This window comes from Tuber melanosporum, assembly GCF_000151645.1.
Source record: "Tuber melanosporum whole genome shotgun sequence assembly, scaffold_70, strain Mel28".
NCBI lineage: Eukaryota > Fungi > Ascomycota > Pezizomycetes > Pezizales > Tuberaceae > Tuber > Tuber melanosporum.
In genome coordinates, this window is record NW_003299118.1 from 422,643 (window position 1) to 446,149 (window position 23,507).

At 46.7% G+C, this 23,507-nt stretch overlaps 3 protein-coding genes; 1 reads left to right on the forward strand and 2 right to left on the reverse strand.

Annotated features, from left to right (window-relative positions):
• The first annotated feature begins 820 nt into the window (after positions 1–820).
• Positions 821–1,662, forward strand: GSTUM_00010557001 (uncharacterized protein). XM_002841382.2 has 1 exon: positions 821–1,662. The coding sequence occupies exon 1, from the start codon at positions 910–912 to the stop codon at positions 1,327–1,329; it is 420 nt and encodes a 139-aa protein (XP_002841428.1). The 5' UTR covers positions 821–909; the 3' UTR covers positions 1,330–1,662.
• Positions 1,663–1,958: 296 nt separating this feature from the next.
• Positions 1,959–4,820, reverse strand: GSTUM_00010558001 (uncharacterized protein). XM_002841383.2 has 4 exons: positions 4,761–4,820; positions 3,831–4,680; positions 3,524–3,750; positions 1,959–3,439 (listed from the first exon to the last, which is right to left on the reverse strand). Exons 2-4 carry the CDS (start codon positions 4,562–4,564, stop codon positions 2,499–2,501), a joined length of 1,902 nt encoding a protein of 633 aa, XP_002841429.1. The 5' UTR covers positions 4,565–4,680; positions 4,761–4,820; the 3' UTR covers positions 1,959–2,498.
• Positions 4,821–5,240: 420 nt separating this feature from the next.
• Positions 5,241–8,535, reverse strand: GSTUM_00010559001 (uncharacterized protein). XM_002841384.2 has 8 exons: positions 8,423–8,535; positions 8,330–8,347; positions 8,204–8,272; positions 6,599–8,119; positions 6,414–6,532; positions 6,017–6,314; positions 5,879–5,957; positions 5,241–5,797 (listed from the first exon to the last, which is right to left on the reverse strand). The coding sequence occupies exons 4-7, from the start codon at positions 7,501–7,503 to the stop codon at positions 5,882–5,884; spliced, it is 1,398 nt and encodes a 465-aa protein (XP_002841430.1). The 5' UTR covers positions 7,504–8,119; positions 8,204–8,272; positions 8,330–8,347; positions 8,423–8,535; the 3' UTR covers positions 5,241–5,797; positions 5,879–5,881.
• Between the last annotated feature and the right edge of the window lie 14,972 nt (positions 8,536–23,507).

The following is a 23,507-nucleotide window of genomic DNA, read 5'->3' on the forward strand; positions in this document are numbered from 1 at the left end:
GTTATGGTGCCGTGTGGTATGGTATGGCACAATGATACATACGTCTAGAACCCTCCTCTTCCATTCAAGGCTGAACACTTCTATGTTTGTGTCAGAAACACACTTTCCCCACAAATACCGGCGGTTATCATGTCATGTCATGTACAGCAACGTGCTCGTTGCGAATCCAGACGTCCAGACATCGAAAAAGACCGCATCTCCGACACCCGCCTGAATAATAACAACCCAGAGTCTTCGCAACGCTCTAGACCATCCATCCCATCTCACTTTCTTCTGTCTAGAGCATCAACCGAACAGTTGCCCACTCGACCATCAGGCCCGAACCCACAGCACAAGTGCCCAGATGAAACATAACATAGGTGCCACACAAAGCCACATCGCGAGTTACCAGCCAAGTACCATCTAAAACATGCTGTTATAGGCAAGTCTAGTCTAGAGTACCGGTACCGGCAGACTCCCGTATGCAACATCCTAACTGACCCGCGTGGCAAGGCCCTGACTGCCCTCTGCCACCAGCAATACGCCCGGCGCCAACAGTAACACGAACCAACCGATGTCCAGTACTCGAGTACTCACACCGCAGTCGCACAGTGCTGTGTGAGTCCAAGTACTCGAGTACTATACTCGCACAAGGTACTTGTATTTCATCCAAGGGACAAAACGAACACAAGGCTGCCCCACAACACACCCGCCCACCTACCATAACTCATCATACCTACTCACCCACCCCTTCAACCTCGCCAGTAAGTCAAGCACAACACCCTACATATGCCTATGATGACCCAAATTCCAGAGGCGGAAACATACCGCAACCTATGATAAGACCTGCACAGTTAGGTTCCTTTTCAAAGCTGCCCCTACTTGTAGAGTACAAGTATGATACCTACCTAGCCAACCGTGCCTGAAACAATGATACCCACCTTCCTCCGAGTCCCTTTTTTTTTCTTCTTCTTCCTTTCCACAAAGCCACTATTCCAGATCAGTACGGTTCTTGCCCTCGTACACTTCACCCCCCCCCCTCGCCCATCCATCCACACGCCACCACCATACGTAGGGCAAGTGCTGCATCTTTTCTGGTTTCAACAGCACAAACGAAACTTGCACACACACAAACACACCCGTCCCCACCGGAAGGAGAAGAAGCGGAAGAAAAGAAGAAGAAGAAAAAAAAGAGGAACAAAAAAGATGGAACACAAAGTAAATACAAATACTCGTACTGTACAGCCCCTGTCATATGGCGTTCATCGCCCTGAAGGAATAGAAAAAAAAGGAAGACAAGATGAACGATGCTGTGGGTTGTATCATAGGTGGGTATTGTTGTTACCGTAGTTTTTTTTTTTTTTTTGTGGCAGCCTTGTTATCATACGGGTACCAAGGAAAGGGAGCGACGGTGGCCATAGGGTAACAGCAACTTGTAACTAACTTTTTTGCACACAACCCGCACCACCGAAAGTAAGAATAAGCTGGCTGACTCTTGCACGCTGAGAGAAAAAAAATAAAGTTTTAAAAAACGAGGCACTCACTTATCATCATCATACCTGTAATGCCACGCCTATCAGCCAGGTCATGACTTTTAAACATTGCGCGGGGGAGGGGGGGGTTTGTTGTTGGGGCTTGCGTTTTGTATACCGACGATGACTATTTACTACCGACAATGACTACGGTAGGGGTCATCGTGCCGTAGCGTGGTTTACTCGTTACTGTTAACTGTACTCTCGGTCCCTTCCTTACCTGGCGAACAAGGTATTGTACGAGTACTGTACTCGTACATACACTGTATGGTGGTTGTGAACAGGACCCTTGGAGAGGAAAGAAAGTCAAGCTTTGGAATTATTTCCTCCCCACCCCCCACCATTCCTTTCCTCACCTTCCATCCACGTCGTGTACGCCGAGATGGGGAATTGGTCTACGCTTCTGACTTGGACACGGACGAATACGTTACTCGTGGAATGCATCGATGGAGTGGAATACCGGTAGAATTAAGCCTTGAAAAGTAAAATGAGAAATAAAATAAAATAAAATAAAATAAAAAAAGCAAATTGGTGTTACGCCATGCGCCAGACACCGTTTCTAAGGTAAGATAAGATGGAAAACCGAATGAGATGAAAAACACGAGATGTATGGGAGACCTGATGAAGAAAATGAAAGGAGAAGGATACAAAGTTAAGGGAGACATGGAATCGGGAGAGGTAAAGGACACGATGATGGGGTTGAAATGGAATTGCAAAGAAAAGAAGCAAGCTAAGGTATGGGTTTCGTGAAACATTTGGGATGAAGAAGAGTGAAACTGCAATAGTAAACAGCAAGCAGAAGAACAGTGTCTGAAAAGAGAAAAGGAGAAGCGGTATCATAAGTTTTAATATCAAAGGTGATTTTCAACCTGAGGTTTTTTTTTTTGGTCGTATCTTTCGTTCTTTCGTCCCCCCCCTTCTTCCCTCCCATACTTTCGTCCGGGACTCCTGGTGTCCCACCACCACCAACCAAGCACCGAAAATCACTCAACCAAAACTCATCCTGAAAGCCATCGACGGGATAGACCCATACCCAGCAGTTATGAACGGCGCCGCCACATATCCCTGACCCAACCCCCGCGAGTTCAATCCGTACGGCACATTCTCCGCACACGGGCTGCTCTCATCCTCCTCTCCTCCCTTAAAGTTCCCATGGTGGTGGTGGTGATTATATAGGCCATTGGAGGAAGAACAGGCGGTAGGATTCGGATAGTAAACGGTTTGCTGCGCGTATGGATTCGTATCACTAGAGCGGGTGATGGTAGGGCTTTTGATACGCGGTTCCGCATGGGTAACCACGATTTCTGGAACGCTTGACAGGATATTTGTGGAAATAGCACCGGGATGTAGAACAGTAGTAGTGTTAGGGGTATTTGAGGCGGAATAGTCTATATCTGACGACGATCTTAAGATGGGTGAAATTTGGTGCTGGTGGGGGTAGAGGTAGAGAGTCCGGCTCTCATCTTCATCTCGCGACAGCTGTCGTAACGGGTACTGGAATGAGTCCTGACTCAGCGAATGTCGGGCGTTGTTGGAGTTAAGGTGGTCGAAGCCATGGCGTGGGTTCAAACCTAGTCCTACTGCTTCCTCTTCCTCTCGTTCATCATTATTGATGGAATCCCTTCTGGCATCGATGTCCGTGCCTACTCCTTCTCCCATCCTAGCGCTGCTAGTTTGCTGGGGCTGTGTATGCGTATGGTTTGACTTGGTTGTGGTGTAGTTGTCTCCGTGGTCGCTGTCACCATCAGAAACGCTAGCATTGGAGGCGTTCTGAGATTCTGGGCTGGAGCTTCTGCCATCCTGATTGTCTCTGTATTCTCCGACTTGATGGCGCTCGTCACTGGTGCTGTCATCATCGTTGTTGCTGTTCTTGTCTTGGTTGTGGGAGTTGGTGGAGGAAGGAGGGGAGTTACTGTCCCGTGGATTGTCTGATAGGAAGTATTTGTGAGCTCTTTGTGCCGGAGGAAATAGACGTTAGTCGACTCGGGAGAGATGTGAGAGGTACAACTAACGCTTTTCCTGCTCATATTCCTCAAAGATCTCGATCATCTCCTTCGTGCTCTTTGCAGACTCAATCTTAAGATCCCTTCGCTGCTCGGCGCTGCCCTCGTATGTCGAGGGCATCCACTTGCATTTCGTCTTGCGTTGATCGCAGTGAATCGCTCGGGTCTTTTCACGACCAAACCCTTCCCCGCAGGTGGGGCACTTGAAGGGCTTTAGCCAGCGCCAGACATGTTCCCTGCGAAACGTGTTAGTCACCTTCGATATGAAGAGGGGGTAACGACAAAATGCGCACTGATTGATATTAGAAGAACTCACTTCAACTTTCGGGGGTTAGGGAACGACTTGTTCGCACATTCCGGGTGCTCATCGAAGTTCCTGGCGTAGTATGGGCATGTAAACTGGGTTCGGTCTCCGAAATTCACAGACTTTGACCTCGAAACCCGCCGGGCCTGAGGGTCATCCGGGTCCTCGAGCGATCGCTTGGAAACGATGGGGTATACTCTGCGGGCAGCAGCAGCAGTAACTTCAGCTCCAACGGACTCCACCACCGGACCATTGCACGGCGTCCATCCTGAACACGAGTCCTGGCGGCGCGCGGCAGGGGTCTCGGGGAACCTGGGACGCGTGGGCTCAGATTTCAGGAGCCCGACCTTTTGCTCCGCCGTAGTATCGGTAGGAGCACCGACAATTGTGGTGGTTCTTGCATCGTCCATATCCCGATCCCCATGCCGCTTGGGAGCCTCCAAGCATAGATCACGCAAGGCCGAACCTTCCCAAGTCTTGTCCCATCCAACGCTACACCAGCGCTTCAGAATACTTTGTATGTCCATTGCCAGATGAGTTTTCGCCCAGTACAGTTCGAATTCCCCAGGAGTCGTCTGGATATTCTGCACCGAGAGGATCTGCTTGAGCACCGAGTCGACGAGTTTGCATTCGTTTCGACTGGCTCGCAGAGCGGAGAGGGAAATTGTTGGATTACTTTGCTCGATGAGCTCCTCCAACTCGTGTTCTTCGAACAGCCATGAGGGCCGCGTTGGTCGCAAGGTCATTGGCGATCGGATATACTCTTTATGTATTTACACAGACGTGGATATCCACCTTTGAAGGCTGGCGGGTCAAAGTGACTTGTTGGCGTTGTTATAAGAGAGTTTCCCTAAGGGCGTGTCTTGAAAAGGGAGTGTCAGTAAAATGTGCAAAATTACCCCCCTGCATTCTTGCTTCACGGGTGAGATTATGCCTACCTACCTATTTGTTTGTGAGGTGTAGGAAGGCTCGGAAAGCTTGACTCAGCTGTGTGTGGTTTCCTGGAGACAGGATATGCTTTCGAATTCCCTTCTAGAACGAGGATATCTGAAATATTTATCCCGACACACGGTTGCCTGGACTGGATAGTCTTTTGTTCGCGGACTCATATCTGGAGACGCCCCTGCAAGGGTAAATCGCCTTGTTCGTACAGGTAGTCCAATGCATGACTGTTCTCGACGCGAAATCGAAACGGACAAGGCAGTCTTGCAGGAGATCTAGAATGCGGTACGCGAGAGGTCTAAGGCTGCAAAGATTATCATTCATCCAACACCTTTTTCTTTGATCGAGTCGCCTTCTGAGGCACCGCCAAGGCAATTTTTGTGAGGCTTGTAGGGTCGTGTTGTTGCTTGGGACATCACCACACAGCCTCAATACCACCCCCTGTCATCCCACAGCCTTGATTCTCTCTACAGCTCATCATCAGCTTTGTGATGCTGGCGGGCAGCATTAGACTGTACAGAGTATACTTGTACATGAATGAGAAAGGAAAAGAAAAGGAAAAAGAAAAAACAGCATAAAAGTTTCAAGATAAACTATTTATAAAAAGACATTTCTTGATATCAACCAATATGGTACCAGAGCTGTGCTGTGGGCCTATACATTGCAAACACTCGGCTCTCTACCCCCACCCCTAGACTCCATCCGAACCAACAATCATCACCACCACCACCATCATCATCATCCGCATCTGTGCTCCCGTTATAAATCGTGATCTTCAGGCACACATCTCGAATGTTCCAGTTAACGCCTCAAGTTTAAAATACCGGTATACCGGTACTCATCCATCTTTTTACTCCATCTTCACATGTCAAGCACATACCAACGAATATACCACCCCCTTCCCAATGTTAACCACGTGGCGAAATAGCTGAGAAGAAAACACGAAGGAAAAAAAAGAATGGGAGGAAAAAAAAGAAAGGAAAAAAAATAGAGGTGGATAATCCCGGTAAATGAATAGCCCTGGGAACCAATCGCTTCTTGTTAGGTGCCGTCAGCGTCCTGATCGCCGACGTTAAAGTTTAAATCGCATCTGGGAGAAGAGTCATTCCAAAACATACCACCTAGCTTTGGATACCAGGGAGATTAGGGAACAGCTGTATGTCCAACTTTTTGCGCACACTGGCGGGAAGTGTGGGCCTGTACAAGTCAGGTAAGTAACTTGAAACAATGTGAACTCAAAGTGAAAATAGTCATACTGGTCAGGTTCCTTGAGGTCTATCACCTCCCTCCCTTGTATATCGATAACAGGTCGCTCTGGAGTTGCCACACGCCCACCTATATGACTCGAAGCCGGAGAGGGTGACCCAGAAAACGTGTACTCATCCCCGGGCGACGTAGAGGAAGTCCTATCAGAATCCGGGGGCTTACTCTTTGTAGAGCACTCACCACGGCCCAAGGGGCTGAAGGGGTGTTGTGGAGGAGGAAGAGGAACTGGGGACTGGCCCGGGGACCGGGCCGGGAATTGGACTTGACTTGGGCGGGAAATTAAAGTGGCTGTAGTTAGTAAGGCCGGTTAATTAAGGCGCAGTTCAATAGCTTAACAAGCCACACTTCCTCGGCCACGATCCGGGCAAACGAGCGAGGACTACGTACCACGTCTGTCATGTGTCTTCTTGTGGGCCTGGAGCTCTCGCGCTCTCTTGAACTTCTTGAGACAGCCAAGGTGATCGCAGGGGAGTGGCTTATCTTGTTGATGGATATGCATGTGGTCTCTGACACAAATGGTAAGCGTGGGGTAAAAGGACAATACCAAAATGTAGGTCATGAGCGGCCTATACTTTAGCTTTGAAGGATATGGGAATGCCTTTTCACACTCATCACACTTATGCTGTCCTCCGGGCCCTGTCCCATTCAAGGCCCTTGAACGGGGCACGTCGAAATGATTGCCAGTACGAACGTATGGAGGACCTCGATTAAGAACGGAGCGAGAGTGGGAAGGGGTACGAGAACGGCTAGGGGTGTTTATCGTTGAGGAGAATGAGGATATGGTGCTTTCATCCGCTGAGGGACAACCGTCTGATAGGGCGCTACCAGAGGCACCAGGGGAGTCGCTATTGCTTCTGCCTTGACTGTACCCGGTAGCATCGCTCAGCGTGTGAGTAGAGGGCTTCCCATGGTGTGGGTGTCGATGTGGTTGGGAATCACGTGGGTGGAAGCGATCACTGGTGCTTGGCCTCTCACGAATGGATAAAGAACCGCTGCTCCTCGGCCCACCAGAACTTCCATGGGAGGAAGCCACAGAATTCCCATCTCCGACGCCATCACCCGCTCGGGAATGCAGGGCTTCGACGCTGAACGGGGCGGACTTGGGGTAACTCTCATTGAGAAAGGAGGATATAGAAAAGGCGCCCATGTCGCCCTTTGATACACTAGTGTTTGGGTGACTCTGGCGTAAAATGCCGATGATGGTAGATATGGTTTGGGCACGGGCGGTAGCAAAGCTTGGTATGGATATGCCCGGTGGGAGGGAGGGGTGTAGACCGTAATACACCTTCTCGAGAGTATTATCCACCTCGGGGCAAGCTTTGCCTGCATCGATTGGCAAGCAAGCCGGATTGAGCTTTTCCACAAACTCCCGCATGCGCACACCATCCTTCGTCAAATGCTCCCACCAAGCAGTTTCCTGCCCGTCATCCCCCACCACATCCAAATCCATGCGGTCTGGGTTTCGAGCCATTGGCATGAGGATGGTATGATACAAAGGGCCGACTGCCCAAGTCTGCAGTCGAAACGACTCAGAGCACAGGGTTCGGGACAGATCGACGACAAGGGTATTAAAAAAAACCGTAATAGTACCGGTACAGTTAGACTTTTTTTTCTTCTTTTCACCTCCCTAACCCACGTGCTGCTACACCCCCTGACAGGCAGCGGGGGATAAGCTCGATCTAACTTGCTCAGTTCGAGTCCTTTCCCCGGGAGGCCGGTCAGCCCGTGGCGGGGAAGGGCTTTGATATAGTGGTGTGGAGGAAAAGAAGCTTTGACTTGATAACTGAAAAAGAAAGGAAAGAGTGAATTCCCTGAGAGTCCAGACACACACGATAAGGCCGTTTCAAGCCTTTGGAAGAAGTTCGCTAGGAGTTTGCGGTAGTTGTGGAGCTCTTGTCACACTCGATCGCCCCCTCCCCGCTTCTCTCCCCAAAACCACAACACCTCTGTGTTGGCGTATTTTTCTTCGCTCAGCTGAGTGGTGTACTGCGCATGTTTTTCCTTGGCATGCGCAGAAAGCTTTGTGTCTCCATTGCTCCATTGGGGGAAGATTGAGAGGAAATAAATGGGGTTGGGTGGCGAACCGTCCCTTCCTGAGATCATAGTTGGTTAGGTTTCTAAAGTCACAACTTGCCGGTACTGGAAGTGGAACTTTGAATCAAAACTAATGAGCTCACCTTTTGGGTTACCCCGCTTCTAGATCCCTCCTAAGGATGGTATTGGACAATTAGAGTAAAAATATTACCCTTTTTAGCCGACTAAGCTAAGGCCCTTTTGGAAATATTCTTGAGGGGATTCCTCACATTTGTTTGAAACGTACCCTTATGTAGATTACCGGTAAGCTAGGAATCACAGCATGATATCAAGTATATTTGGGTTGGACTGTAATACCGTACCAGTACCCATACACTATTGCATGCAGTTAAATTGTATAAGCACACATATGTGCCTACAAATTATCACACCTGCCGTGATGCACACTACACTTTCCTCAAGTGAAATTAAAAAGGTGAACCCAGTTGGTCGAGTATGAGGAAGGGTTATTTTTGATGAAAGGGAAAAAAAAAAAACAAGTTCTGACCTTAATTCTTCTATATAATGTTCTCAACATCCAGTGTTAGATGGAGCGACCAATCCAACCATCCTCGAAACATTACAACAATGCCGCCACCCCACACCCCGCCAATTCAAGGGCGCAAAAATAATCCGAACCTCCGGGAGAGCCTCGCTATAAAAGATCAAAGACAGATCTAACGAACAAAGCATTCGGAAGGGCTTGAGAGAGTGGGGGGGAGGAAAGGGGGGGGGGAAATGACTGAAATTAAAATCAAGAGTGGAGAGTTTTCGGGCAGGAATGATAGATGGGCCAAAGAAATAAGCAAAACATCCGCCAATATTACGACCGATTAAAAGTTCGCGTGGTGGGAAAAATTTAGATACATATTATGTTCTCTGATACCTACACAACAACATCAAGAGGATTCTATGCTGCTACGGGGCGGGCCCTATTTCTTCCATTCGTGCTCGGGCCCAGAGCTGCGCTTCCCCAGATGTTACTCAGGGGGTTCATTTCCCCCGACATCGTAGGGGGCAAGAGAGGAAAAAAAGAAACTGGCCTCGACATTGGTGGAGCGCCGTTCCCGGGTCAAGATATCGCGGAAGTGTTTTCCCCTATAACAAATCTGGGGGGGGGGTCAAGTATGACACGCTGAATTATCGTCTCAACACTGACACCAGTATTCCAAGAGACCAAAGATTTACAGCTATCGAATGTTAATCGAGTGTTCTAGGTATTTCAGGGTGTTGGGTATCATACCTCATGTACCACAACCATTGCCCGTTCGGATCTGATCACAATCGTTGTGCCCACCGCTCATCCCATCGAGCACCCTGGGATCTATGTACGAGCGGGCACTTGGTGGACGGTACGAACTACGAGAGGCTACCGATGGTGGAGGTGGGCGGTATTGTTGAGAGGATGTCCGGGGCATTGGGGACAAATAACTACCCCCCCCGAACGATGCTCGGGGGGCAGAAGCCGGACCATGTTGACGATACTGATTCTGGGAACTGACGGACTGATTCCCAGGGATTGAAGGGCTCACATTACCGTGGCTGGGCGACGCCATGGAGGGCGGTCTTGCGCTCCTTGTACTATGGAAGGTGGCATCTCGGGCTCCAGATTCGGGAGTCGACGGGGGAGGGGAATCGTTTCCACTCTGGGCCTTGGACTTGCAAGCAGTCGCTGCCTCCTGGTGTCTCTTCAATGAGCTCTTACGAGAAAATACCGACCCACAGAGCGTACACCGATACCTCCGTTCAGCATGGGTTATGGTCTCCATGTGGCTCCTAATCATTATTAGCCCTAACCCTAATGTTGAGAGACAACGGGTGGTCCGCACTTGAGCCTAGCCGGGAACTCAAAACGTTCCCCGCACAAATCGCATTTATGCTTGAAACCTTCCTTCGAAACCGTCCCTACACTGGTTGTATTCCTTGGGCTCTCATCGACACTTCTCGCGTTCGCTCTAAAGCTCCTGGAGCTTTGGCCCTCTTCGCCGGCAACAGTTTTCAGGGGCAGCTGGTCCCGCTTGGTCTTTGTTCTGCGGGTGGCAGTTTGCGAGCCAGCGGAAGTGCTTTCTTCGCCGCTATAAGCCCTCCGTCTTCTCCCCAAGGCACTTCCTCTGGGGCGGCCAGGATCGTGAGACCCCAGAGTTATGAACTGTGGTGGGGGCGGGGCCAACTGCTCGACGCGGCTCTTCCTGGAGCTCATGATCTCGGTGGTAAGAGTTTCCACCTGCTCTGCGAGATCTGCTCCATGCGTTCCCCGGGGAAATACTTCCGAACCTAACGTTGTTGAGAAAAAGTCAGTTTGAACTGCGCCCTGACGGTGGAGGTCTCTGATAGGCCTCCTGGGATCTCCTGCTGTTGAAGGGCTCTGACTGTCGAACTCGTCCAAGATCCCAAAGCTGTTAACCTCACGGGGCATAGTTGCGGCTATAGAATTGAAGGGTTCTTCGTTAGACCCGTGTAGATACCTCGCCATCGCGTAGTTCTCCCCCACCCCGAACTCCTGGAGGGGTTGGTGTCCTTGAAACAGGTCATCGAAAAGGGACTCGACGAATTGCCTCACACAATAGGAGAAATAGGAATGAACCTTGTCAGGTAGTGGCATACCCGGATACCACGTTCCCGGCTCAACAGTAGCATACTTCCCGCTCTTGTCAAGGATATAATCGGAAAGACAGCGCGCAAATTCTTTCCGGTAATCATAGTCGGGCCACAGATACCCAGGGTCCCAATCCAGGCCTGCCATGGGTATTTTTTTTTTTTTCAAAGAAAAAAATTAAAAATTAAAAATTAAAAAACCCTTTCGGCTATATCGATAAAACGGGCAAGAGATATTAGCATTTGTATTTAGTTTGAAAGAAGACGATAGCGGCAGTGATGGTGATGGTGGTGATGATAATTAATGGGGGACGACAAGAGCTGAGTAGGTGAGAACTAGCGTTGATGACAGCGGGGCTGGAATGGTGATGAGGGTGATGACGGTGATGGCGAGAAAGAGCGAGGTTTGTCGGAAGAGAAGGGGAGAGGGGGAAAGAGAGAGGGAAAGAGAACCGGGTGGGGGAGGTTAAGCTTGAACCGCCTGCCTTACTAACCAAAAGAGACAATCTTGCCCGGAGCGGGTCAAAAATGAAAAAAAAGTCCCTTCAATATTGACCGAAATTTAATGGCGTATAGCAGGGGAAAAAGGCGGTTGGATTGGAGAAGGGAAAAAGTGCAGATGGGGGTAACCGATAGGTATTATATCTGCGCAATGTGTGTGTGTGTGTGTATTTGAGAATCTTTCCTCACAGCGGGCGGCGTCGGAGCTCCGTGCAGAGGAGAGGGGAGAGAGAGGAAGAGAGGAAGAGAGGAAGAGAAGAAGAGAGAAAGGGAGGAAGGGAGGAAGAGAGAAAGGGAGGGAGGGAGGGAGGGAGAAAGAGGGGGAGAGATCGGAATGGGGTTGGGGGATTATCAACAGGTCGACAAGGCCATCGATTGAGGAAAGGGTATTTTGGGCGGAAGGATTCTTCTTATGTTCGATAGAACTACTTGTACCGTATTTGCAGTAGGATACAAGTAATCTAGAAACGGGACGAGAGCTTGGGAGGGAGAAGTTGCGGTGCTGGTAACAAATACCCGTAATAATATAGGAGGATATTGAGGCAGGAAAGGGAGATATTGGGGGATGTGCGCAACCTACGCACTCGACACCAGTGCGAAATGTACTGTACACTCTTCCTTTTTTTTTCTTTCCTTTTCCTCTCTTTTTATCTTTTACCTGTTATTGGATGGAGTGAGCCTCTTGTTCGGGGAAAAAGTAAGAGAGTTCACAAACGTCCCCCCGCCCGAGATCTGCCCCTCCCCCAAAATAAAATACTCGTAGAATAGAATATAATAGAGAATTGGACCCTTCGTCTTCCATCTCGCATCCAAACGTCGACATTTTTCCCCTTCACTTCCATCCACCCGCCCATCCACCCATCCATAATTCTTCGAATTGTCGAGTGTGAGTGCGAAGCTTGGAAGAAGGAGCTCGAGAGGAAAGGAAAAGGGAGCAGCCAAGATTAGTGCACAACTATACAATACGGTACCACATCATACACCCCGGACGGTACAGCAGTCAGTAACCGGTCACCCCAAGACAATACAAGTAATACCATCGTACTGTGCACAATATCCCAAGCAGCCCCGGTGGAAGAATGAGGGGGACCCAAAGGTGGCCTGGTTGGGTAACCATGGCGGATGGGAAGGAGTTTCCCCGTTACAGCACTCGAGTACCAGATTGAACCCTGGCACCATGGGGTACTCTGCTCGCACCCTACCCCCCAACCAATTACCGAGCCCTTCAGCGCCCGTGAGATGCAAAGTCGCACATGTCGTAGGACACAAGTACAGTACAGTACTGGCTTTCTATAATGGTATTCTTACCGCCGTAGTAATAGACATACTGGCACCGTGCTCGTACTTGCTGCTCCCACACACCTTCCCGAGCTGTAAAATTTCTGAAACCCCCTCCCGACCCCTTCCTGCTTCCCTTGACCGATAAGGCTCGGCGGGAATCCAGAATTGCATACAAATGTCCGTGACGATGGCGTCCGTATGATAGCACAACTCCATGGGCTCTGCCCGGCCCGTCTTGCAAATGGCCTCAGTGTCCGCAAACACTCACCCGGGGGCGCTCTCGGCACTGTACCTGCACTTGTAATCATGATACGCATCTGAATATCGATTGCAGTCACCCAGAAACATTCTATATTATCCCACACTTTGACTTGCTGGCAAACGCCGTACTCGCCGGATATCTAAATCTATCATCTTGGGCCATAGAGCCGAGTATGAGAAATACAAAGTTCCTGGTCCTTTACTTTGCTAGGGGATCTGTTCCCCATATCTTCATATGCTGTTTCCCGCACTTCACCTCCGGATCCTCTCTTCATTTGTGCGAACTCTCACGCACGCAACGTGCTTCATAATGGAAAATAACCGGGATGGCGGCGAGAATAATTAAATTTCGCGGCTCGCACACGGCGAACGGAAAACCGCAAGACGAGGCTGGCTGAGCCACCCAAAGTTCACCTCGTATCATATCATAGCAGGATCAGTGCCAGACCTAATTTACAGTGAGCCCGAACTCCTAAAATATAACCCTGTCCTCAAACTCATATGCTACATAAACTCTTGGGTTGTATGATATCATGAATCTAGATTGAGCACTGAACCGGGCATGATGGAGTATTGACGGGCTCAACCGGTTGGTGGATCGAAATCCCATCTTTTAGAATCCTCCTGTTATCACAGTAAACAAGGCTGCAGGCTATCCGTAAGAGTATGATACAAGTACTGTACGAGTACCGGTAGTACGCCACATGAATAACATTCTCGCACAATGTCATGGGGGCCTGCGAACCGGATTCAGCTCTTTACTTTTTCCACCCGAGAAAGTGGTTTAGCATTGTGTTCGAGTACAGTACTGTACCGGTACCGTGCCCATCAACAGAGGCGATCCAAAAGCAATACCAGTAGGAGATTAACTTGGTCCAAGCCAATGCTTTATATGGGGAGGTGAGAGAAGCTCTCTTGTGTATGGAAAATGATCCCGATAATAACTAGCTAATTCATGACACGTTACATAGCGCGCACCACCGGTATCACTGTTTATCTGGGATTATTATTATAATTATTATTATTACCATCACTACCGGTACAGTATCTCCTAGTGCATATCCTTATTTTTCCCTAAAATTTGTCATACCGTCGATGGTTGAGGAAACCTCATCCGATTTCCCTGGCTCAGCAGGCTGTCGCTACGGAGCGGGATCACGGGGCGTTAAATTTAACTACTGTACTGTACTCGTACTATACTGCATTCTGTACCCGTATCTTCATCCAACCAAGAAAAATGCCTGTAAAACGCTGAGCAGAAAAAAAAAAACGGTAAAAACATCTGAGTTATGCGACAAGAAAAAAAAGGTTTTTATGATCACGATGCCACATCTAATACCGGTACTGGCACAGCGAACCCAAAACCCCTCAATGAGTTGGCACCTCTCTTCTCCAGCGTTGCCCTACTCAAGCCATCCTTACAGCGCAGCCGCAATCTCCACTGTGCATCTAGCTGCTGATAATCCTTTATGCCTACAGAAGTAAACCCACTATCATACTCTGTCATACCCCAACGCCGCTAGGTATTGTTTCTACTCGAGTATATGTTATCATATCCTCCTGTTTATCGTGCCCTTCCACACCCACACGCGAACCCCAGGTTCTCCTCTGTTCAGCTATACAGGGATCCTCGAGTCCCCCAAGGCTGGAGAAAAGAGGGCAGGAAACGACAAAAGGGTATCCTGGCTGGAAGCCAACTGGAGGGAAACCAAGGCTCCGGTAGGTTGTTTACTGATTCATCCAGGAACCATTTTCGGGCACGTCCGATAAAATTCCATGAAACTTGTGAGCCCGCCACACCCGACGGAGAGAGCTCCATGCATAATTACTCCTCTGTTGGGTGAAGGGATAGAGCGAAACAGCCATGCAGTTTGCGCCAGCATCCGGACTGGTACACTACGATACCTATCCACATCTTCTATCTATCGTGCCCTATTCAGTCCGGTCAGTCCAGGGAGTTCTCCAACGCCATAGCTTGTTGAGTCCTATTTTTATGCTTTGATTGAATGTACTAGTACAGTACACTACCAGTAGCACTGCATGATGGACTATCATAAACGGGACCTTACCGGTAGCGTAAAGTCAACGCGCGCGCCCGCACGATAGTCTACGGTACTCACAGTAGCAAATCGAAATGACTCGCCCGCATCAAACCTGACCATACAGGTATTTGGGAATATGTGTCTCCCACTGAATTGCCCAATGTCCCTATGGTACCTGGTACTTTACTAACCCACGACGGTTTCTCCGACGGCGACATTATGTTGTATAATATTAGTAAAGTAGTCTACCGCTGGTAACTTTGGACATTAACCCAGGTTACGGTAGACTACTTGTAGCTTCTTCACCATCCATCCCTTCTGCTACCCTTCTTTTCCCACCCCAACATCCACCGCCGCAGCATGTGCTTGTTTATACAGCACGTTATCAATCTTAGGTACCGAGTACTTAGCATACACCTTCTGACAAAGTGTTATCATACCCCCCTCCCAAGTTACGATACCTACGAGTAACTTACAAAAAAGTAAAAAGTAAGGTGCTCACTGTACCGTACAGTACCGGTTCAACATGAGGTCCCAACCAATCCTCAGCCTTCCCTCTCTCTCTGCACAACCCCCACGAAGCGGCGACTCCCCCGAGCACAACACTGTGCACATTCAATCAACCAACATCGAGCAAGCGAGATACTGGTTCATCTTATGATTTTGCCCCGCCCCAACAAACCCCTACTCACTCGCATAACCAATCAGTCACAAAACCCAAGTGCTATCAGTTGGCTACCGTGCGTACAACTACATACATAACACACGCATGGTTCACCCGCAACCACTGACCGGATCAGGCCTCGATGGTCGAGTGCGGACGACAAGGCTGTGAGGCCAGGAAGGAAGCCAATAACGGTAACTCTGATACGGCACCTCTCTCGTACCTGCCTGTCCGCCGCTTGCTTCACTGCCCACGGATATCGAAACGAGCATTTTTCCCACTCGCATCCGGCATGCTTTTCCGGACAAGCGTGAGAGGTTAGGGATATGGATTTGATATTACGCATACCACGATCATACCCTTCTCCCCGAACAGCCACCGTCCGCCCTGCGGATATTTTTCTTCTTGGGGCTAACTAACGGCTTTTACTTTCACTTTTTTTTCTTCCCCCTTCTCATTTCTGGAGTGCAAAAAATAAAATTGGCTTCATTTTATCGTAACCCTTCCCAATTGTTAGAGGTCCGAGACGAATGGACTGTATTCGAATACCGGTGCAGCGCATTTAATCCGATACGGTATTTGTACGAGTACTCTACTGACCGCCGTAGGCATTTTCCGCTCGTGCTGGATCACTCGCTATGATCTTAGATGATGCTCCGGACAGCCCCAAAGCAGCATCTTGAAGCCGTAAACAGACTCTTGGAGCCAGGTTTGGCTCCGTGACCAGACGTTCCATATCCCCTGGGGAGACATATTTTCACCAAGTAGAAGAACCTTGCAAACCCCACAAAGGGCAGCTTTTCACACACCAAGCCAACAAGACACTAACTCCAATACCAGGTAATCTTTTTCACAAAGCTAACATAATCTAAAAAAAAGAAAGCATATTTTTCACCAAGTTAGGCACCCCCGCAAAACCCATAAAACTTGAATACACCAAGCCTGGACATATTATTGTTAAGCTTGATACCAAAACTCAAGACAAGCTGTATTGTACTCATATTTTTACATAATATTATAAACGTATTGTTTTTTTTACACCAAGCCTGGGCATCTTATTAAGCTACAGTCTTCATGGTAGTTGTGGCGAAACTGGGGTGTTGGCGAACAGGGATGAATGACTAGTAATTTTCTGCAACCTTAACCTTGACGGGTTCTTTTTTGACTACCAAATACCCCTGTTTGCCAACACCCCAGCTTTGCCGAGACTACGGTGAAGACTGTAGATACCAAAAACCAAGCCAAGCAATAGTAGTGTATTTTTGTATTTTTACACAAAGCTGCCATAATTTTATTTATTAAAGAATATTTTCACCAAGTTAGGCACTCCCATAAAACCCATAAAACTTGAATACACTAAGCCTGGGCATAGTATTGTTGTGCTAGATACTAAAATTCAAGACAAACTGTATTGTATTTTTACATAATATTATAAACCAATTGTTTTTTTTACACCAAGCCTAAGCATTTTTTTTGTCAAGATAGATATGATACCTCCGCAAAACCAAAGCAAAGTTGTATTGTATTTTTACACAAAGCTGCGATAATATTATAAAGAATATTCTTCACCGGGTAATGCACCTCCAGAAAACACATACACCAAGCGTAGGTATTTTTCTATATCAAGCTAGATACTCCTACAAAATCCCACAAAGGTTGTAGCAGAATTGACACTCCCAGGCCATCCAAACAAATTCTGATTAGAGCACCTTGTCTGATGGAAGGAGCAGTAGAGCGGTCTCGATCTACCCATCGCAAGCCGACAGCGGGAAACAAATCCTCTTGAGGAAGGCCAGTAGTGAATAGAAGAACTTAGATCCTCCTGATTGGGACTACAACAAAAACCAGTAGGGGATTTTTTTTACGTTGCAACGGTTTCTTTCAGCAAGTCAGCTATATCCCTGTGAACTCCACAACAAATATTACATCGTTAGGTAGGGCACATGAAGTTTGTCTGCACTGAGCTAGCTTGGTGTTTAGATAAACTTCTGTAGTTGGACCAGGTGGGGGGGGGGGGTCTACCACCCTGAGGTAATTTTCGCTCAAGACCTAGGTCAGTGATAGAGAGTCCTGTGGTTGTGATCCAGTTATTAACATAGCTTTAGGCAGTACCAATCCCAAGTTAACAAGTCGAATGATGAATATATAAGCTAGTAGCTCCTCCTCATCAGCTCTCACTCCTAAGTTCCCACTACAACAGAAATGCCTTTGGATATCTACGACAGGTTGTGGTCTGAATTAGGTGGAGAAACCAAAAACGGTACGGGCCAGACCCACAGAGAAAGCCAATGCTTATGTTAAAAAAAGTTGGACCTAGTAGGCTACATTACTATATTTCCAATATATTCAAATTCTAACAAATTGATATCAGTTTTCATATGATTGTGCGGGAGAAGGATGTCGATCCAGATCAGGTCATAGAGAAATTCTATCCAAAAAACATCTGTGCATTTCTTTCCTGAAAGGCAAGAGAAATATTAGAGAAGAAGGAGCACTTCTCTTCCAGGTCCACCATCCTCACGTACTATAAAAGGCTTCAATCGTTAGTATTTGAAATTCAATTACAAAAACTGGAGCTTCTCCCCAAGCAAGAGAAGAAATATACAAATAAAATAGTCCAGAGTGTAAGTCTTCACATACAAATCTACACTAGGAGAGGGGTACTGACCACAGCTCTAGTTCATCATAGTATTAGAGGTAGAGGAGGGTATTATAGTGCCCCCATCTAGGGAAAAAGAAATTGGTACCCCCTCTGACTTGTATGTACTCTTGTAGTATAGTTGGTACTTTGTTGCTGGGGGCCTTTTGCATGAAAGATATCGAATTCAAACTACTCTGCTAATGCAGCTAATGTCATATACCTCCTCTAGGCCCAGTGCATTGGTTGAGTCATCTGGATATGCTAACACTAATGAATGCATTATATATAAGGTAAGCTACCATTCAAAGTGCTAGGAACCTTACAACTGAAGGTACATAGGACATGTGATTGCTTGTAGTTAAGAATACTACAGATAATTCTGGAGATTCCCTAGTCTTTGTTATTAGAACTTTATTACTGAAAGAAAGCAGAAATACCAGTGAACTGTGAGTATTATCTGGAAGTACACTGGTGGGCACTAGAGGCTAACAAGAAATAGAGTAGAATATTTGTTACATCCAGAACCTGATATTCCCTTACGTTGTCTGATAATCCTCTCTCTAGCTCTTGCTTTTGTGGATGATGCCTTTGAGAATGAGGATATAATACCTGTGGATATTTTCTAGCTTAAAGTCTGAGATTAAAACAGCAATGTTCTGACTATCACTTGGAAGAAGTCTATTCTCGACACTCCAGTTTTTCAGAGGGTTGAACAAGGAAATTCAGATGTATCTCAGATGCTTTTCTTCTATTACAGTGACCTTTCTCTCCAACTTAGTCGCCTTGGTATGGTCGCAGCATTTATGAAAAAGCTTACTCCCTACTGTTTCTGGAGTGGCACTATTAATAGTTTGCTGAGCAAGCAAGCAGCTACCGAAGGAGTCATAACAGCAATTAGACAAAGGATACTGAACCATTCTAGCCCAGGTGTGATCAAACACTACATGCCGCCCCTAGTTACTGTGGATACTCAATCTCTGTTTCTTGAGAAGCAATCTCGTGCTAAACTAAGGGAGGCCTTGATCTGCATAGGGAGAGTAAGAGATCCCAAAGAGCCGGTAAAGCTGAGTTTGGAGGAGAACAAGGTGGTAGAGAGTGATCACTCTCAGTTATCCATTCTGGACACTGAGCGGGAGGAGGTCAAGAGGAAAATCCTAGTGCTTTACAGAACAATTAAAAATGTTAAATGAACTTCATTGGGGAAATACCACCAGAAGTTATCAGATAAGATCAACAATTTGAGACAGAAAGTCAGGGCTACTAGACTTATACAAGTGCGAGACAAATATCACTGGCAATATAATTACTCAGAAATCTCAAATTAACTTAACAATAGAGAGACTCTGTAATGATCCCTCCTCGGATGGTTAGTTCTTGGTGACGGGGAATGATACTTCTCTTCTCTTACTTCTTCTTCCTTCGTCTTATGATAGCGCTAGGCCTCTGCCTACATTGCCGATAGTTCAAGACCTTTGTCTTCTATCGGGAACGCCTATCGTAAGTGTTTTCTAACTCTTCTTCGTGAAGAACCTTCCTTGGTGTAACAATAACGTTGCAATAAAGATAAGGATCGTAAAGGTATTTTATATTCGTTGAAGTAATAAGGAGGAAATACCCTTAGAACAAAGGGTGAAGAACCTATCCTCCTCAGCCACATCAGCCTCCTTATATAGTATTCTTCCCGCCCATAGTCATGTGACCCAAAGTGGTCACATGTGCAAAACCAAATCATAACAAACTAGTCATGTGACCAAAGTGGTCACATGCTCAAAACCCATGACCTCGTTGTGAGGTCATGTGCAAAAATCTTATAAACCAATCATAATACAATAAACAAGTCATATTACTCGACTGAGTCATATGCGTGAAACCCATGACGTCATAACGAGGTCAGGTGTGAAACATAAATCATATGTGCAAGGCTTACCTGCAAGACACACTCGCAAGGCATATCCATCAGGCGCACGTCCCAAGACTCATATTTGAGCCATGTGCGAAAGCATCACAAATCCTATACATAACAAATCATATGACTCGAATGAGTCATATGTGTGAAACAATAACATACCTGTGACTCATAACAATGTGTCACGTGAAAACCTTTTTATGCCAAGCTACATTCGTGACATTAGCTCCTCTCCTCCTAATCTTGAGTCCCATTAGGTTTTTTCTCCCAGTTTCAAGAGTTCCCATCCTGCCGAGAATATGGTCCTTCTCACCTTGTGGAACTTTTCGTCTGCTGTCCTCCATCTGACCCTAACTGATTCTTGGGTCAGATTTGCCATTTCCATCCTGTGCCGCTGATTATCGTTCAGCTGTCTTAGCTTTGCGATCATTTTATCGTTTGCTGAAATTGTGGCCTCGGCCTGGCCAAGTTGTTCTCGGAGTCCCTAGATTTGCCTGTGTAGGCTCCTGATGTCCGGTTCCGTGTTTGCTGAGGAGTTTTAGGCCCCCCCTTCCCTGGACCACGTCCTCATGGCCCATGCCTTTCTGGCATTTTCTCCTTCCAACTCTTTCCTGCTTCCAGGTTCTGCGGGTAGTATCCTGCAGAGATTTTCTGTGCCCTGTATATCCTGTATCCATTTCGGAAGAATTGTTGCCAATGCTTCAGGACATGGTCTGAGTATGGACCACACTTTCAACATTCCCTCGGGAACCATCCCGAGCCTTCTTTGTCGCCAAAATGTGTTCGGCAACCATCATCATAGCATACCGTCCATGACATGACATTAGGCTGTGCTTGTTTTTCTCTTTCCTTTAGTTCTTGGTCGGTTGGTCCCATGAATGAGTATTCGGGGCTGGTCCGTGTGGTTTAGCGGGGGCTATCACCCCAGTCCTCGTGTTGTTGCAATGGCGCGGGAGCCTTTCCCTCGCCTTTATCTTGGTTGAACGTGATTGTTACCTTGGCTGGGCTTGCCTGGGTATCACCGGTGGAAGGTTGTGATGGCATCTGGTGCGTATTCAAAGTTGTCTGCAAAGTACCAACTTTTATCGTGTTCGGGTGAATATCCTGTCCACTTGGCTCAGTATTGGAGGTGACCTTGGAAGAAGCGGGAATTGACTATTTCATCAAGCTCGTATTCTGGTTCTCTGTCGAGTTCGATTAGAGGAGGAGAAATAACTGTTTGTAAGGAAAACTTGTTATTATTGTATAATTCGAGGAGTGAGATGTGGAATGTGTTGTTTATTCACATTGAGGGTGGAAGGTCGTGTTTATAAGCTTGGCTGCCTACTCTTTCTAGTATCCTGAATGGTCAGATTTTCTTGTAGTCTAATATCCTTGATGGTCGTGTCGTATGGATATCGTGTGGTATTAGCCATACCATATCTCCTGGTTGTATGTTTGGATCTGGCCTTCGGTGCTTATCGTATTATTCTTTTTGTCGTTGTTGTACTTGACTCATTTCGTATTGTAAAGTCTCATGTAGTTTTCCTATATCTGTTTTGTCTGGTATTATACTATTAATTGTTTGATATGTGGTCTGACTTTGTGGATGTTGTCCATAATTCGCAAAGAAGGGTATCGTGTCGATTGTTTCTTGCTTTCCATTGTTGTATGCAAATTGGGCCATTGATAGTAGTTTGTACCAATCATCCTGTTGGTAATTGATTTAGGCTCTTAAATATTGTTCGAGTATTGCATTCACCCGTTCTGCTTGTCTATCCGTTTGTAGGTGGAACACTGTGCCCATCCTGTTTTGTATCACCATTTCTCTGGTTACTTTCTTCCATAGTCCTGATGTGAACAGTGTTCCTCAATCGGTAATGATATTCTTTGGAAGGCGGTGAAGTCGGAAGAATTCTCGGAAGAATGTTTGTATAAAATCCCTCGTATCGATATCTTTTCTGACTGGAATGAAATGACTCATTTTACTCAGACGATCCACCATGACCAGGATGCTATCGCAATTTTCCAATGCCGCTAGGTCCATAATGAAATTCATAGTAATTGTTTCCCATGGTCGTTTGGGAACTTTGTTCGATTTCACTAATCCATATGGTGCCTGTTTAACCCTTTTCGTCCTTTGGCCCATATTGCAGTTTTTGACATATCATTTGACATCTTTGCGCAGTCCTGGCCAATAGAATAACCTTGTGATGAATTCCATGGTTTTAGCTGTTCCTCCATGTCCTGCCGTTTGGATATCGTGATGTTATTTTATGATGTCTGTCCTTATCTCTTCTTTTTCCGGAATCCATTGTTTTCCATCGTACCACATATTTCCATCCTTCCATTGGCATAAACCCAGAGAAATTCTTTTCATCTCCTTTTTTTTCCTTCCTTCAATGCTTCTCTTATTGCCTGAATTGTTTTTTCTCTTTTGTTTGCCTTCTCAATTTCCTTTTCCTCAGTTGATGTGAATTGGATAATCTCCTTTACCTCGAAGTTAGTTTTTGGTAATAGTGTTCATGTTTTTTGTTTGATTCTTTCGTCTTCTTTCGTTTGTGGTTTGTCGCTTGCAATCCTTGTGAGAGCATCTGGCTTTCCACTCTCTTTGCCTGGTTGGTATTTGATTTTGAAGTTGTATTTGCTAAGGTGTTCTATTCACCTTATCTGGCAATCGTTCAGTTCTTTCGCAGTCATAAACAGGACCAGATTCTTCTGGTCGGTTAGAACTTGGACTGAATGGTCATTGTTCAAAACGTATCTTCTCCATTCCTTTAATGCTTGAACTATCGCTAATAGTTCTTTGTTCGCAAGGTTGTAGGTGCACTCTACGGGGGTCATTATCTTGGATCGGTAAGATACTGGCCTCCATTTACCGTCTTTGCATTGTTGTAATAGTATGCCTGAGTACACACATTTTGAGGCATCTGTTTTGATCATTATCCTTCGGTTTGGGCTGAAATGAACCAGTATGGGTGCGGATGTTAGATGTGTTTGTATTGCATCTTATGCTTTCTGTTCCGTTTCTCCCTATTCCTATTTCTTGTCTTTCTTTGTTAGGTTATAGAGTGGTTTTGCAAGCGCGGCCTGCTAAATCCCTCGATGAACCTTCGATAAAAGTTGCAGAATCCTTTAAAGCATTGAACATCTGTTTTCTTGTTTGGTTTGGCCCAATCCCATATTGCTGCAGTTTTGACTGGGTCCACCTTGACCCCACTTCGATTGATGATAAATCCAAGGTATTCCATTTCCTCTTTATGGAATTCGCATTTTGTTGGTTTGATTTTCATTCCTGATCCTTGTATTGTGGCCATGATATTGCTGATATCCTTCTGGTATTGTTGCATGTTTTCCCAGTAGATGAGTACGTCGTCCAAGTATACGATACAACATATGTCGAGGTACTTATTCAGTACCTTATTGATTCCCTCTGGAATGAAGCTGGTGCATTGGTTAGCCCAAAGGGCATAACCAAGTACTCGAACATTCCATATCCTGAGTCGAATGACGTCTTCCATTCGTCTCTCACTTTGAT

Excerpts from the sequence above, each read along its gene's own strand:
- GSTUM_00010557001 (XM_002841382.2), top strand. The coding sequence starts at position 910 with ATGATACCCACCTTCCTCCGAGTCCCTTTTTTTTTCTTCTTCTTCCTT.
- GSTUM_00010558001 (XM_002841383.2), bottom strand. The coding sequence starts at position 4,564 with ATGACCTTGCGACCAACGCGGCCCTCATGGCTGTTCGAAGAACACGAG. Across the intron at positions 3,751-3,830 it reads CCTAACCCCCGAAAGTTGAA|GGAACATGTCTGGCGCTGGC; the intron begins GTGAGTTCTTCT and ends CACGTTTCGCAG. Across the intron at positions 3,440-3,523 it reads GGAATATGAGCAGGAAAAGC|ACAATCCACGGGACAGTAAC; the intron begins GTTAGTTGTACC and ends ACTTCCTATCAG.
- GSTUM_00010559001 (XM_002841384.2), bottom strand. The coding sequence starts at position 7,503 with ATGCCAATGGCTCGAAACCCAGACCGCATGGATTTGGATGTGGTGGGG. Across the intron at positions 6,533-6,598 it reads CCATATCCTTCAAAGCTAAA|AGACCACATGCATATCCATC; the intron begins GTATAGGCCGCT and ends CATTTGTGTCAG. Across the intron at positions 6,315-6,413 it reads GAAGACACATGACAGACGTG|CCACTTTAATTTCCCGCCCA; the intron begins GTACGTAGTCCT and ends TACTAACTACAG.